Below are 15,215 nucleotides of genomic sequence, written 5' to 3'. Positions count from 1 at the left end.
AGTGTGGTTGACAGATGCGACGCCGTGCAAATGCTGAGGAGAGCCACGGCATCGGTGTGCCGTTGGCGGCCGCGGCGGTCGCTGCCTCGCTGCTGGCCACACCGGGGTCGCAACGCCTGTCGGCTTGGAGCAGGCAGTCAATCGCAGCGCCGGCGAGTTGTGAAACGCAGGATCACATCCGCCTGCCCGTTCGCCTCTGATAAGTAGCCCTGCGCTCGGCTCGAGCATGCGTCGATGGTCGAGCTGCCCGTGTGGCGACATGTTGTCAGGCGAGGCTCCCCGAGAGCCAAAGACAGGGCGGTGCCACACACGGCCCGTGTGGCGCTGCGAGCATTAAACAACGGCGGCAAGTGAGCGAGCTTGCTAGATATTGAGGCAGCAGGCGTGTTCATGTGGCTTCATGTGCGTAGACGTTGCGCGGGGAGTGCAAGCGTGGAAGATAAGTACGGCAAGGGCTCGAGTGTAGCTGAAACCTCAAGGCAAAAATACGGTTTTTAAACTATACATATATATTATTTGAATATATTTAATGGTTTATAGTAATATTATTAAATTCAAACTTAAATTTTGATACTTTGGTACTTTCTTTTGTTTTTATATTATTTTGTCCATATAATCATATGAGTATATAGTTTAGATCGTGAGTTGTTATGAAACAGCCCCAGGCCGAGAATCAGCGGACACGGCGCAGATGAGGGCGTCGTTCGCTTGTACAGCATAAGCATCTGTGGCGTACAATGCAAACTATCTGTTGGCATGGTTGGCTAGTCTCTACGAGGCCTATATCTTGAGAAATGCCGGGGAAAACTGTTTCGTCCGCTCGCGTTCACCGAACCCTCTGACACGTTGCACGCGCTCAACTCTGCAGTCGTCAACTTGGCGCTGCAGCAAGAGAGACAGTGGCGATCCCGCCATGCAGCAAGAAGCCGCTCTCATCACGCCCACGCGAGTAGAGCTGCCTGTCAGACGGCGTCACATCCATTCTTGTCGCCGTACTACGTTTGCAGTAAACGTCACACTTTTCTTCACAAAAAGGAACACGCCGCGGTCAAGTCGCACAGGCGGAGGACGCGCACCACTGCACTCACACCTTCACACCGCCGCCATCTATGGACCGTAACGTCAACCCCATCCCGGTCGCTGTCCGACCCATGGCCATGGTAATTCCTTCAGAGATGCCCTTTGTGGGCAACGACCTCGACCCGACCTTTGACCTGGGAGCGGCCGATGTGGCGGTGGCTCGGCACACGAGCAGTGGGCTGTGTGCCCACAACGCCCATCCGTGGAGCATAGCCTACGCCTGCGACAGTCCAGTCATGCCCGCATCGGCCTTCTGCACTGCGCACAAGTGCGTTGGCTGCGCCGAGCCGCGGCAGGGCCAGTCCCAGTTCTGCGGCGTCTGCTTCAAGCCAAACTGCACCACGCCGGCCTGCGGCGTGTGCGTCAAGCACCGCTGCCGCTACCCCGGCTGCACCCGCCTCGGCCTCTCCAAGCAAAAAGTGACCGTCGGCGGAGACAGGTCAGCCGCCAAGAAGATCTGCGGTTTGCATCTGGCGGTCTACGGCGACGGCCACCCAGTCGTAGAGTACAACGGCGGCACGCAGACTGCCGCGGTGTGGGGCGGCTGGGTCGGTGACCTCGCCTGCAAGCTCGAAAACGACCCGGGCGCTGATCCTGTCGTCATGCTCCAAGGCATCATTCCGCCCGAGGTTCTCGCCGCTGACTCGGCGCTCATTCCCCGCCTGCTCGCCAAGTTTGGTGCAGTGGTACAGGCCGCGGTCACCGCCATGCCCGATTCTCGCGAGACGGCATGGATCGAGCTCATCCGCGCCGCCGCCAGCGACCCAGAGATCGGAAACGGCGTGTTTGTCCTTCACAACACACCCACACGGCCGAACCTTGACCATGGTCGTACCAACGGGAGCTTCTACTTGCGCAAGGCCGTGGATGATGGTGCTCGGATCAGCTTTACGTTTGACCCCCCGCCGCCACCTCTCAGCTTGGACGAGATCGCCGGAGCCTCTGTGTTGCCGGCTACTCCTCCGCAGGCGGCAGACGATGCCTTGGACATGCATGCGGACTTGGAGCAGCTGCAGGTCCTCGAGGAGGCGACCACCCGGCTGCGCATTCGCGAGGAGTTCTTCGATCCCGATCCGCGAAAGTTCCGGTGGCCACTGCCCAACGAGATGAACCCGCCGCCCGGCACCACTCCGCTGTGGACGCATTTCTTGAACAGGGACTTTGTGAAGCGGGTCAACGCGTACCAGACCAACATCCGCCAGCTCCTTCCGCCGTCCGAGGTCCGGCTGTACAATGTCGATCCTGTCAACGTGCTCCACCACGCCCAGGCCATCGCCGCCTGGGCCACCACTTCGATGATTGCCCAGCTCGGCCTCAAGTGGAGCGACGAGTACCCGGCTCCCGCCTCGAGCTCTGATCCCCTCATTGCCCAGGCGTACCTCACGCGCCGGATGATGGTCATCATGATGGTCTTCTACGGGACCCAGGAGTCGCCGACGGCCAGCATCTCCACAGACTGGACCAAGCGGTACCGCGACGGCCGCCGTCCGGCCCAGATCCCGCCGGTCACCCTCATGGACGTTGTCAAAAGTGGCATCCTCATCGCTCCCGTGGACATTTCGCAGTCGTCGCTCAAGTCGGCCTTTGCCTGCCACACTCGGTGGCTTGACCTCCTGTTTGTGGTCGACATGTGCCGGTCGATCCTGCTTAACCATCTACGGAGGTACCTCGTCACTGACATCGACTTTAGAGTCCACGGCGTCTTTGATCGCTGCCTGCCCATGGCTGTCTTCACCTTTGGCCTCGACTGTGCCAACTACAACGGCCTCGGCAACTTCTTCCCGAAGAAGCGCGGGCCGTACCTCCCGTTCTGGGCCTTCCGCATCCCGTACCCGTACATCTTCATCATGCTCACCGCCCAGGAGCTCGAACGCGATCGCCTCGATGAGCCGGTCACCGACTCGGATTACGGCGAGCTCATGTGCGAGTTTATGATGACCGCGCACCGCGGCGAAGTCTTGGCCCATATGGCCGCCATCTCGGCCTGCGATCGCGGCGCAAAGACCGCACTCGCAGGCAACGTCAGGCTCACGGACATTCTCGACGCGCGCAACAATTTGCCGTACTCCTGGACCGCACACCTGCAAAGTGTCACGCACCCCGATGCCACACTCCAGACCGTCTACCACGCCATCTGGGCCGCGGTCCCGCGTGATCGCCGGCTTGCCCTTGGCGTCCGCTGGCTCACCAACCTCGGTCGGTACTTTGGCTACGACAATGCCAACGACAGCGACTCGATTGCTGTCGCGCTCAACAGGCTGTGGCACATGGCCCAGCGCCGGGTTTGGGTCGACGACGAGCTCGATGACGAGTTCGACAACGAGTTCGACGCGCCCACTTCGAGCATCACCTCCGGAAGCAGAAAGCGGCGCAAGAACCTCCGCGAGTGATCCGCGCTCCACTCGCCATTAAATGCTTTCCACACTAGCAGTACGCCAGATCATGGAGAAACGGCGCGACATCGTAGACGTCGCCGTCAACAGCGGTGAGGGCAAGCGTCTCGACCACGTTGCCGAGCACAATAAGGCCCGAGGACGAGCGGACGCCGCCGGGGACGGCGTCGTCGATGAGGCTCTTGATTGTGGACGCAGTCTCAATGAACGGATGGCGGAGCGTGGCAAAGAGCTCGTCGGCGGCCAAGTCGGGCCCGTCGCATACCGCGGCGGCGTCGTCGCCTTCGCGGAGCCAGCTGGCGCGGCAGGTGGCAGGCGGCATGGCGGAGAGCGCCTCTTCGCAGAAAGTGCGAGTGGTGCGAGGTGGGCGGGTGCCATCAGACGCGGCAGCTGCTTGGCCGTTGATGGCAGCATCGCTGATGCTGCTGCTCGCATTAGCGGCCACGTTGGCCGCCCACGACAACTCGTGCGCGACCGGGGCGTAGCGCTGGTCGTACAGCGAGCGGAAAAAGGTGTCGTCACCGTTACCGTCGTGGGCAATGGCAACAAGTACGCGGATGAAGAGCCGCATCGAGAGGACTGCCGCCGGAGACGCCGGATCGGCCCTGATCATGGGAATGGGCACGGCCATGATCTGCGGAAGCAGGTGGATGTCGAGGTAGTTAGTCCACACGTTGACCGAGATGGCCACTGGCGAGGTGGTGATGAACGCGTGGCCCCAGAACGGCGGAATGGCCAGCACGTCGCCGGCCTCCAGCTCGGCCTCAAAGCCCATGACTCCGCCAAGCGCCCGCCGCTCAGCGGCAGACGGCGCAACGCGCCCGGCGCCCGGGTAGTACAGCTCGGTTCGGGCCTGCTTGGCCCGCGGATGGAGATGCGGGAAGAGGCCAAGGGCGGACCAGGCCGAGGGTGGGAAGACGACTGCGGTCTTGCGGCCGGCGACAACAACGTGAAAGTTGTACGACGAGTCGTAGTGCAACGGCGTGACCGTTCCGTTGCGGCCGATCCACATCTGTGTCTTGCGGAAGCCGTGCGCCGTCGCCGGATCGTACGTCGCGTTGCGGACCACAAACTGATCCACGGGCTCGACATCGCCCATCAGCACAGGACCGAGCGCCTGCAGCGAGTTGCCGTAGTACGCCCACGTGCCCGAGTCGTCGATGCGCGGCTCTTCCGGCTCGCCACCGTCGCTCCCCTCGCCGCCGTCGCTCCCCTCGCCGCCGCCCATGCGCAGCGAGGCAAAGAAGGCATCCTTGGGCACGTCATCCACACGGTACGCAGAGGCAGCATGGGCGGCAGCAACGGCCGGCATGTCCTGGAAGGACGCCCCGTCCCGCAGTGCGTTGTAGTAGCGCATGACCGGGCCGCGGGCCATGCGGACGGCCGGCAGGCGGCGGGCGGCGACATGACTCGCCAGGTACGCCGGCTCCCAGGCGGCGACAGCCCGCCACCTCGCCACCGCCGCCACGCCGCGCACCACCTTTGGCGTCCCGCTCCGTGCCACCTGTAGCAGCACGCACTCCTCGCCACCGAGGACCGCCCCGTCCGCCGCCACGCACCCGTTGTCGGCCTCGCCGGCCCCTGCTCCGCCTGCCCGCCCCGCCTCGGCCGCCGCGTCGACCGAGCCCATCGGCCGCACCAGAACCGCCTTGCGCAGCGTTGCCAGCCCGTCCCATCGCCGCGCTCCGCTGTTGCCCCACGCCGCGTCGACCGTGCCGTCCCCCTCGCCGTCGGAGCCGCGCCTCACCCTCCCCCCGCCTCCAGCCGCTCCTCCCGCCACAGCCACGACCATCACCGCCATCGCCACCGCCATCACCACCACCACCGCCACCGCCTGCGCTGTATGCACTGCTGCCTTCATCGCGTTGGCTGCTTGCTGTGCGCGAGCTGGCAGGAGAGTGCAGTGTCGCCGCTCGACGCTGTCGCCGTCGCCATCGCCGACCGAATATAAAAATTTAACACCGCCACCTTGCGTCCTACACGTGTCTGTGTTTTGCCGCCGGTCGCTGCTGGTAGACAATCTGCTCTACATCGCGGATGGTTAGTCACCACCTGCAACACGCGCATGTGTTCAATCTGATCCTCGTCATCTCTCCGTCATCCCGCTTGTTTTCACGTCGCCTCCATGCACGCGCTATTACACCTGCGCCGACGACTGATCTTCTTTTTTCATCTCTCGTTGTCCAACATGCGATGTTGTCGCCCTGGGTCTTGACGTCCTCCGTCTACACCATCACCGCTGCCTCCAACCTCACCGCCAGCCACATCGGCTGTTTCAGCTGGTCTGCTGTCTGCAGCACCGACGTCGTCGATGCCTGTTGACGACGATGCGTCCGACGCCGAGTACGAGTACATGTCGGCGCTGCCACTGTCGTCGCCCAGCCTCGACTCGGGCTCGGGCTGGGGCTCAGGCTTGGACCCTTGTCGCGCTGGCATTGGCGCTACTTCTGTGCCATCAGCATCAGTAGGAGGAGCCCGGTGCCGCCGCCGCCGCCGCGATCGGCGCTTGTGAGTGGGCGGGACAGGGACGTGGCCTGGCGTCGATGGATGGGCAGAGGCGATGGGGGCAGGCGGACGGGCAGGCAGGATCTCGTCCGACTCGATGGGCTGGAGCTCGATCGACGGCGATGCAACAGCCTTGGAGCCGCGGAGCGAGCCGCTGCTATTGGGCTCGTCCGAAGGCTCCACCTTGTTGCCAGCGGTGTAGGTTTCTGCGTCGACGGCCGGGCGCGGGAGGTGATCACTGCGGCTGTTGCGGCCAAAGGCGGCATCGAGGGTAAAGGCGATGACAACCAGGGCCAAGAGGTAGACAAGGTAGACGATGATGACAGCGGCGGAGGCCTCAAAAACGGCCAGGCCAAGCAGGACGGTGAAGAGGGCAAGGCCAATGGTGCATCGCCCGGTCCACCAGTGGACAACGTCGGGGAAGATCGGCGGACGGAGGCGGAGCTTGTCGAAGAGGCGATCGGCGAGGATGCCGAGGCCGGCCTGCCACCACATGGCAATGAAGACGGTAAGGCCGCAGATGGCGTGGAGAAAGGCTACGCGCGACTTGCGCGCATAGTCAAAGTCGTTCTTGGTAAAAGCGACGGCGAGGAAGAAGCCGACAAGAGTGAGGAGGACGGCGATGACGTTGGCGGCGATATGGATGGGGAACCACCAGGCAAAGGCCTTGCCATAGCGAGCGAGCAGGGCGGCCGACGAGGCCATCACGCCCCACGCCACGAACATCAGCACGCCATGCGCCGTCTTGCGCCCGCTTTCGTCGATAATCGTCACCATGCCCGTCGCCAGATCCACCGCCGCCGCGCCGTTGGCCCCGGGCTCGTGTTTGGCAAAGACATCGCTGCTGCCGTAGGCCCAGGCAAAGGTGTTGGCTCCGCGAGAGATGGTCTTGTCACCGGCGCTTGTCGCCTCCAGCGCCCGCACAAACTTGATGATCGTCACTCCGTTTTCCTCCTTTCCGGCTGCGCCGAGCACGTCAGATCCGCCGCCAAGTGTCTCATCGAGCACCGGCATGGTGTATCCGGACGACCAGCGGTCTTCCACCCTCACCTGCCCACCACTGGTCACCGTCCCGACGTACATGTCGGCTTGAGTCATCCCGCCATCGCTCGGGTTGATGCCAAGGCCGATCCACCCGGTTGTCGGCGCAACCATGGCAAACTCCACCACATCGCCGCCGAGCTCGCGCAGACCGGCCGCGCTGGTTGCGCTGTTGTTGCGCGCCGGATGGATCTTCCAGTGGAGGACGTATCCACCGCCGAGCTCGCGGGCAAAGGTGTAATAGCCCGGCGCAATGTCCGCCGAGTCGAGGACGACCGTTGCTGGCGTTGCGCAGTCGCGCCCGACCCAATCGGGCCTGCACGCGCACCCGGTCGGCGTGCAGAGCCCGTGATCGAGCGAGGTGCAGTTGGCTGGGCAGGCCTCACCGCTGCCGCCGGTAAGCAGCTGCAAATCGACTGCTCCGTTGGTCCCGGCGTCGTGCTTGGCAAGCGCAGCGGGAGTGATGGGGTAGCCTGCGGCGCGGGCGGCAAAGATGAGGGTCACCTCGCCCGAGGCGGGGATGACCATGTCGCCTGCAACGTCGCCGGTGTCAAAGGCGCGCCGGGCGCGGACGATGGTCTTGCCTCCAATCTGCGCGCCGCCGACCACCTCGAGATTGTTTGCGGTGTCAAGCGTCGGCACGCCGTAGCTGGCGCCGACCGAGTAGTCGTGAGCGCAGCCTGCGGCGCAGTTGACGTGATCGACCCACATGACCCACACGTCCGACTCGGTCATGCCGCCGCTGGAGCTCAGCCCGAGGCCGATCCATCCGCGGTACGCGCCCTCGACCTGAAAGTCGAGCACGCCCGCCTCGGCCGTCCAGTACAGCTTGAGCTCCGGCTCGGAGACCAGGATGCGGACGTGATCAAAGCGACTCGCGTCGGGGAAGCCCGGCGGGAGGACCGGAGGCTCGCTGACCACGATCTCCCAGCCGAGGCGGAGGTGTGACCAGCACTGGTAGTAGACCAGGTCCGGGGTGGAGGCATCGGGCGTCCAGGTGACAGTCGCCGGCGAGGCGACGGTGCCCCACGAGTCGGCCGATCCGGCGTAGACGACCTCATCGGCCTCAGATCGCCCGCCCTCGATCGAGGAGGTGATGTACAATGGGTGATCCGAGCTTGCCATGACGCGGAAGGTGTACTCGGTCCCACGGACGACGTACAGCACCGGCGACTCGATGCCGTTGAGGTGGTACGAGATGCCCCACGCAGGCGGGTTGGGATAGTTGGGATTGTTGCCCAGCTTGACCTCGATGGTCGTCACCCCGCCGAGGGTGCCATCGCTCCCTCCGCTACCCCCGCCTCCGGTCCCTCCCCCACCTCCGCCTCCGCCGACCTCGATAGGCGCGCACGAGGCGAGCGGGAACGAAGACGCCAGCCGCAGGGTGAGCGGATCCTGAGCGCGGTTGCTGCCGAGATGCTTGAGGATCTTGACCTCGCCCGTTCCATCGTCAGGCGCCTGTGGGCCGCGAGCCCATACGATTGAGGCGTCGGCCGTTACGTCGACGTCAACGTCCCACGCGTCGGCCGCGCCGCCGTCGATCGGCTTGGTCCAGCGGAACCGCGAGACGCCCCCGGCTGTCTCGGCAAAGATAAGCTGCGCGTCCTGCTGAGAATCAGGGCAGACACCGGCATTGCGCTCATCGGCATAGTTGCACTGCCGCTGCGACTCGAGAAAGTAGTCGAGGGCAAAGGGAGTGCCGTCGGCGGCGTGGCCCACCAGCGTGACGTCGGCGCCGACCATGGCCACCCGGCCAAGCGCGGGATCGGCAAAGCCAAAGCCAAACCACTCGCCGTCCTTGAGATCGCCCTCCATCCCGTACTCGACAACGCCCTCGGCCTCGTGTAGCCGCCAGTAGAGGTTGATCGCACCCGGAACGAGCGGCGTGCATGAGGCAAAGTCGCTAAAGTCGGCGCCTCCGCCGGTGCTTCCGCTCCCGCTCGCGCTGGAGTCCGGGAGCTCAAACTCGGCAAGCGAGACCGAGCCAAAGTCGACGCCCACGGCAACGCACCAGACCGAGATAAAGGTCATGTCATCGCAGAACGTCGCACTGCCTGGGAGCCTGAAGAACAGCGAGTTTGCGCCCGCCAGTGCCGAGCCGATCGGGCCCGAAGCATGGACGCCCGACGCGATGTCGGAGGGCGCGCCCGACGCTGCTACCAGAATCTGGGTCTGTGGCGCCGCGCCGTCATAGGAAAAGCCGTCAATGACAAAGCTGCAGTCGTCAACAATGGTGATCCGCCCGCGGACGCCGTGGTTGAGCCGCGAGAGCTCGCCGGTTGCGCCGATGTAGGCCGAGGTGGCGGAGCACGGCGGGCGCGGGAGCGGAATCGAGGCCATGTCCATGCCCATCGTCTCGCACCAGAGCGAGAGCGTCTGAATGCCCTCGCTCCATGTCATCTGTCCGGCGAGGCTCATCTCAACCGATGCGCCGGCGTAGGGCGCGACGAAGCGCAGCGGCGAGAGGCGGGCTAGCGATCCGGCGACAGCGCCGCCGTGGAGTTAGACGCCCGGTGCAGCGCCGTCGTAGTAAAAGCTATCAATGCGGAGAGCACAATCCGAAACGATGGTGAGCAGGCCACGGATGCCGTGTGCGCCCGGTCCGATGGTGACCGAGGTGCCGATGGCAGGGTGGGTGGCGGGGCATGGTGGGCGGATGACGACGGCGGCGAGGTCCATCGGCTGCGGCATGGCCAAACAGAGCGCAGAGAGCACAACCGAGCTTGTGTCGTCAAAGATAGTCTCTAACATCCCAGGTGGGCCGAGGTGGAGGATGAGATCGATGGGGCCGGGCGTGGCGTCGGCCAGGGGAGCGATGCCCGGGAGTGGCGAGCCCGCGCCGGCGGCCAGCGCGCTGATGTTGCTGGCGACGGTCCAGAACGTCGCCGGCGCGCCGCCGTCGTACGTGAAGCCCGTGATGGCAATGGCGCAGTCCGAGATGATCTCCACATTCCCGCCGATGTCGTGCATGACTGGCCGCAACGTTCCGCGCGCGTGAGCGAGGACTGACAGCGGAGGGCCGGGGCAGGCAGCAGCGACAACGACTGAGCCCAGATCCATGCCGGCGCCGCTTGCGCACCAGACCGAGAGAGCAGAGAGGACATCGACAGTGCCTATGGCAGCCGGGAGGGCGATCTTGAGTGTGGCGCCAGCGTAGCCCGTGGTGAGCTGCTGCGGGGCGAGGTAGCTGGTGGACGACGGCGATGTGGCTGATGCGGCCAGGTACGTGGCCGGCGCTGCGCCGTCGTAGTAGAAGTCGCGGATCTCGAGGGTGCAATCCGAGGTGATGACGACAGTACCAAAGACGCCGTGTGCCTTGTTGCCGATGGAGGCGATGAAGCCGACCCGCGGCGAGGTCATCGATCGCCCGCAGTGTGCCGGCGGCGGCGGGAGCGATGCTGATCCGAGGTCCATGCCCACGGTCTCGCACCAGGCCGAGACGACGCCAACGTCGGCAAAGGTCATGGTGCCCGGAAGGACGAAGCCGAGCTGCTGCGACCCAGAGTACGGCCCACCGATGGAGGGCGAGACGAGGATGACGTTGGTGGCTGTGACGAGATCGGCGTGTGAGGCGGCGACGGCAATGTGGACGTCGGGCGCGGCGCCGTCGTAGGTAAAGTCGGAGATGGTAAAGGTGCAATCCGAGGTGATGGTGATGGTGCCCGAGATGGCGTGCGGTGCCTGGCTGATGAGTGAGACCTCGAGGCCGACAACCGAGAGCGAGCTGGCGCATGTGCGGGCAGCGGACTCGGTGGACCACGAGCCGAGATCCATGCCTACCGACGCGCACCAGACCGAGATGGTTCCGATGTTGTCCCAGGTCCGGCCGTCTGGGAGGTAGACGACGAGCGTATCGTCATCAAACGGGGTCTCGCCGAGCTCGCCGGTGAGAGGAATGCCGAGCGCGCCTGGCGCGCCAGGGGCGAGACCGGCCGGAAAGCCGTAGATGTAAGTATCAGGAGCAGCGCCGTCGTAGGCAAAGCCGGTAATCTGGGCTCTACAGTTGTCGATGAGAGTGACTGAGCCGCGCACACCGTGGGCTAGCCGCGAGAGCGCGCCAACGGCGCCGATCTTGGGAGAGGCCGGAGTTGCCGGACAGAGCGCCGCACTGCGTGCTTCGGCGAGGTTGACCGAGCCCATGTCGATCGCCATGGTCTCGCAAAAGAGCGAGATGACGTTGATAGGTGTAGTGACAAAGTCGAGCGGCGGGGGAAGGGTGATCCGGAGCACATCGTCGCGGGCCGGGAGAGCTTGCGCGTGCGAGGCGCGAAGGCCGCCGGCGAGGCCTGCGCGCGAGTAGGCGACACGCCAGAATGGAGTGGGCGCGGCGCCGTCGTAGGAGAAGCCTGTCACGTTGTAGGAGCAGTCATCAGTGAGCGTGATGGTGCCAGCCACAGCGTGAACTGTGTGGGCGAGGGCGAGTGGGATGCCAATGAGCGGCGATGCGGCGGTGCACGCTGGCCTCATCTCAGCCGAGCCCATGTCCATGGCCATGGCGACGCAATAGACGGAGATGACCGGATGCGAGGCAATGGTGGCTGGGGCCGGAAGCACCAGCTGTAGATGCGAGGAGGCAAACTCGCCGTGAAGCCTTGTGCCTGTGATGGAGACGCCGTGCGCTGGCCCGGCGTCACGGGCGGCCGAGTTGGGAAAGGCGTAGACGTGGACGTGCGGCGCAGCGCCATCGTAGGCAAAGCCGTCAATGGCGAGCGTGCAGCCGTCGATGAGAGTGATGGTTCCGGCGACCGAGTGGGCGAGCGATGGCAGCGATGCTGCGTAGCCCGATTCGTAGGCAGCTGGGAGCTCGCAGCCGGACATGTCGCGAAGGAAGACATGGCCGAGCGACATGCCGCTCAGTGTGGAGCACCAGACGGAGACGACGCCGATGTCGAGCAGCGAGGTCGAGGACGGGAGGCGGAAGACAAGGGTGTGATGATGGTAGGATCGTGTGAGTTGCGGGAAGAGCATGGTCCCGTTGGCCTGTAGGGCGCCAAGATGAGAGCCGCCGCGGATGTCTGTGACGGGAGCGGCGCCGTCGTAGCCAAAGTCATCGATGCGGAGGGTGCAGTCGTTGACGACGGTGAGGATGCCGGCGACGTCGTGCATGGCAGTGATGATGGAAGCAGAGAAGCCGACGATGGGGGAAGTGGCGGCGCAGGCCGGGCCGAGGGCGACCGAGCCAAGGTCCATGCTGGCGGTCTCGCACCATGCCGAGACGATGCCGCCGGCGCCCGAGGTGAGCGGCGTGTCGAGGACGATGCGAAGGAAGCGCGAGGGCGGGACAACAAGTGGGCCAGACATAAGGCGGGAGTAGGGCCCGGCGGGCGATGCGGCGTGCGAGATGTATGTCGCCGGCGCGAGGCCGTCGTAATCGAGGTCGGCGATCTCGAGAGTGCAGTCGTCGACGACGGTGACGATGCCGGCGACGTTGTGGCCGAGCGAAGAGAGTGAGGCAGTGAAGCCGACGTAGTGCGATGCGGTAGACTGGCAGGGCGGGACAAGCTTGACTGATCCCATGTCCATGGCCATCGTGGCGCACCAGAGCGAGAACGAGTCGCCGGCGATAAGGGCGGCGCCAGGCGGGAGGCGGAGAAGGAGCGAGGCGTCGGCGAAGCGAGTGGTAGCGGTCATCGGGGCACCCATGAGCAGAGTGTGGGAGCCCGAGGGTGAGAGCAAGGCAAAGATAGCTCCGGGAGCAAGGCCGTCGTAATGAAAATGATCGACGCGCAGCGTGCAATCGTCGACAACGGTGACGACGCCCGAAGTGCCGTGGGCGAGCGAGGAGAGCGAGGCCGAGAAGCCGACTAGCGCCGACGATGAGCCACAGGCGACCGAGGCGGCTGCCATGCCGGCGAAAGCAGCGACCAGCATGAGATGGACAAGCAGATGGGTAGACATCGCTTGCCTGTAGACAAGTCTATCTACAGAGCGCGAGAACTCCTCAGGATTGCTCTTGGACATTTTTTTTCTGCTCGAAAATTCACGTGAGAACTGATGGCGTGCTGTGATGGCGTCATGGCCGTTGCAAGAGATCGGTCTGGGCGCGGGCACGGTAACGGCGTCTGTGTGTGTGTGTGTGTGTGTGTGTGTGTGTGTGTGTGTGTGTGTGTGTGTGTGGTGGTGGTGTGAATTGGGAGTAGTTTGGATGCGTAGGGAGAAGGGCCACAGTCTGTCCTTGTCCCAGCAAAAAATATTGTACACGACCCACCCCCCACCCCCCACCCCCACCCCCACCCCAGCGACGATGAGAGGTGGCGGTGGGGCGACGACGACGACGACGACGAGGACGACGACGACGACACGTGACGTAGTCGACAAGGCAGAGACGACGATGCTGATGCTGCGGCGAGGTGTTGCGCTCGGACGGGGACGGGGACGGGGCGTGTGGGGCGGAGTGTGTGGCGGGCGTAGGGTGCATGTGCTCGACGGGCATGAGGTGGAGGCGACTCAGGCCGTGGCCCCGTTGGCCTCGCTGGTGACGGCGGAGCAAGTGCTAGCGCTCGAGACTCCGCCGCTGCTCCTCGACGCATCGTGGTACCTCTCGCCAGGTGCGGGCGAATCGGGATGGGCGGATTTTATGCGGCGGCGGGTGAGGGCGCCAAAGTCGGAGCCGACCGATGCGCGAGATGCCATGGCCAATGCCGCTGGCGCGCAAGGCGCCGTCGATGGCACGTACTTTGTCGACATTGATGCCGTGGCCGACTCGTCGGCCGGCTTGCCGCACTCGATGCCGACCCAGGAGGTGGTGACCACAGCTCTGGCCAAGTTTGGTCTCACCCCGTACAACGCGCCCGGCTCGCACATTGTGGTCTACGACTCGGAAGGCTGCGTCCACTCGCCGCGGGTTTGGTGGATGCTCCGCGCCTTTGGCATCCGCAACGTCTCGGTCCTCGCCGAGTCGGTCGACGCGCTCGAGCCGCCGCTCCGCGACGATCATCCGCTCGACGCTGAGGCGTACATGTTGCGGCTGACGTCCAACGCGACGGCTGTCAACGCGTTTGCGCCGTACTGCGAGTTTGAGCTCGATCCGACGTGGATCGCGCCGCTGAGCGAGGTGGAGGAGCTTGCTACTGCCGCCGCGCCCGGCCCGACGACCCGGTTGTGGTCGACGTCCGGGCCGCCGGCCGGTTCGACGGCACTACGCCCGAGCCGCGCCCCGGCATGCGTTCGGGCCACATGCCACATGCCGTCTCGCTGCCGTACGCCAAGCTCCTCGAGCCGGGCGTAGCCGGAACGACCCGGCTCCGCTCGCCCGAGGTGCTCGCTGAGACCATTGCGGCTGCGGTCGGCGATCGCGGCGGCGCGCCCGTCATCGCCTCGTGCGGCTCGGGCGTGACTGCGTGCGTCCTCGCCCTTGCCGCGCAAGTCGCCCGCGAGGCCGGCCTCCCGGCACCGTCGGTCCGAGTCTACGATGGCTCATGGTCCGAGTGGGGCCAGGACTGGGGCTCGCCCGCCGCCAACAACGCCCATCCGGTGGTGACCTCGAGCTAGCTGGCGTTGACCAGCTGGCGTCGACCACTCTCCGCCGCCAACAAGTGCATGTGAGCCACGTTGGCACAGGCTCACCCAGCCGTTGGCTCTTTGATGTGTGCGTGTCTGTTTGCGTGCGTGTGTTTGTGTGTGCGGATGTGCATGTGCGTGCGGCTCTCCGCTTGGGGGGGATGACCAGCCCAGGTGCCTGCCATGGCCGCACGTGAATGCTGTGTGAATGCTTGCGCTGTTACCACATCGTAAAAATTTGTTTGCACTCAACCATTTCACACCCTGATCATTGGCCATTGGTCGTTGTGCCGCAATGTCCGCCCGCAGATCATTCATTCGCCGCATTCTTGACTCGCTGATCCACTACAACTACGGCAGCGAGAGAATGATGGGGGGCAAGGCAGTGATGAACATGCTGCTTCTGCTAGCGCTTTTTTCCTTCACCACCACCTCTACCCATGGACAGCCATGCGTACGTGCACCACTCTCTCTTGTTCTGGCCTCTCTGCTGTGCTCTATCCCCCCCCTCCCCCTCTCCCTTCCTTCCCCTTCTTCCCCCTCCCCCACCAACATTGGCCGTTCACCCAACAATGGCGCCAGCCACGTGAATGACCCATGCATTACCCATGGTCATTTCATCAATTATCCTTTTTTTTTGGCGCCGTCCCCATGTCGTTGCAATGTTGCCACCACCTGTGTCGCTTTCCCCCCCCC

At 64.5% G+C, this 15,215-nt stretch overlaps 4 protein-coding genes across 4 annotated transcripts in view; 2 read left to right on the top strand and 2 right to left on the bottom strand.

The window, feature by feature from the left end:
• Window positions 1-3,106: 3,106 nt before the first annotated feature.
• On the bottom strand, window positions 3,107-5,334 carry AMSG_12373 (uncharacterized protein; the record flags this gene model as incomplete). The annotated part of the gene is made up of 2 exons (XM_013897926.1): window positions 3,107-5,196; window positions 5,323-5,334. 2 exons carry the CDS (start codon window positions 5,332-5,334, stop codon window positions 3,505-3,507), a joined length of 1,704 nt encoding a protein of 567 aa, XP_013753380.1. The 3' UTR covers window positions 3,107-3,504.
• Window positions 5,335-5,934: 600 nt separating this feature from the next.
• Window positions 5,935-9,574, bottom strand: AMSG_12372 (uncharacterized protein; the record flags this gene model as incomplete). Its single annotated transcript, XM_013897925.1, has 2 exons — window positions 6,050-9,574; window positions 5,935-5,978 (listed from the first exon to the last, which is right to left on the bottom strand). The coding sequence occupies exons 1-2, from the start codon at window positions 9,435-9,437 to the stop codon at window positions 5,935-5,937; spliced, it is 3,432 nt and encodes a 1,143-aa protein (XP_013753379.1). The 5' UTR covers window positions 9,438-9,574.
• Window positions 9,575-13,346: 3,772 nt separating this feature from the next.
• Window positions 13,347-14,510, top strand: AMSG_10612 (rhodanese domain-containing protein; the record flags this gene model as incomplete). The annotated part of the gene is made up of 2 exons (XM_013897876.1): window positions 13,347-14,184; window positions 14,229-14,510. Exons 1-2 carry the CDS (start codon window positions 13,351-13,353, stop codon window positions 14,508-14,510), a joined length of 1,116 nt encoding a protein of 371 aa, XP_013753330.1. The 5' UTR covers window positions 13,347-13,350.
• A 379-nt stretch (window positions 14,511-14,889) lies between these two features.
• AMSG_12371 (uncharacterized protein) overlaps window positions 14,890-15,215 on the top strand; it is a gene marked incomplete at both ends in the record, with an annotated part of 4,216 nt that continues 3,890 nt past the window's right edge. Inside the window, one exon of the mRNA XM_013897924.1 lies at window positions 14,890-14,973. Within this exon, the coding sequence (XP_013753378.1) occupies window positions 14,890-14,973 (84 nt within the window). The remainder of the gene's footprint in view (window positions 14,974-15,215) is intronic.

The sequence above is a fragment of the Thecamonas trahens genome (assembly GCF_000142905.1).
Source record: "Thecamonas trahens ATCC 50062 unplaced genomic scaffold supercont1.62, whole genome shotgun sequence".
In the NCBI taxonomy this organism is placed as follows: domain Eukaryota; order Apusomonadida; family Apusomonadidae; genus Thecamonas; species Thecamonas trahens.
The sequence above is the reverse complement of the archived record's forward strand: the minus strand, read 5'-3'. Positions and strand labels throughout refer to the sequence as shown.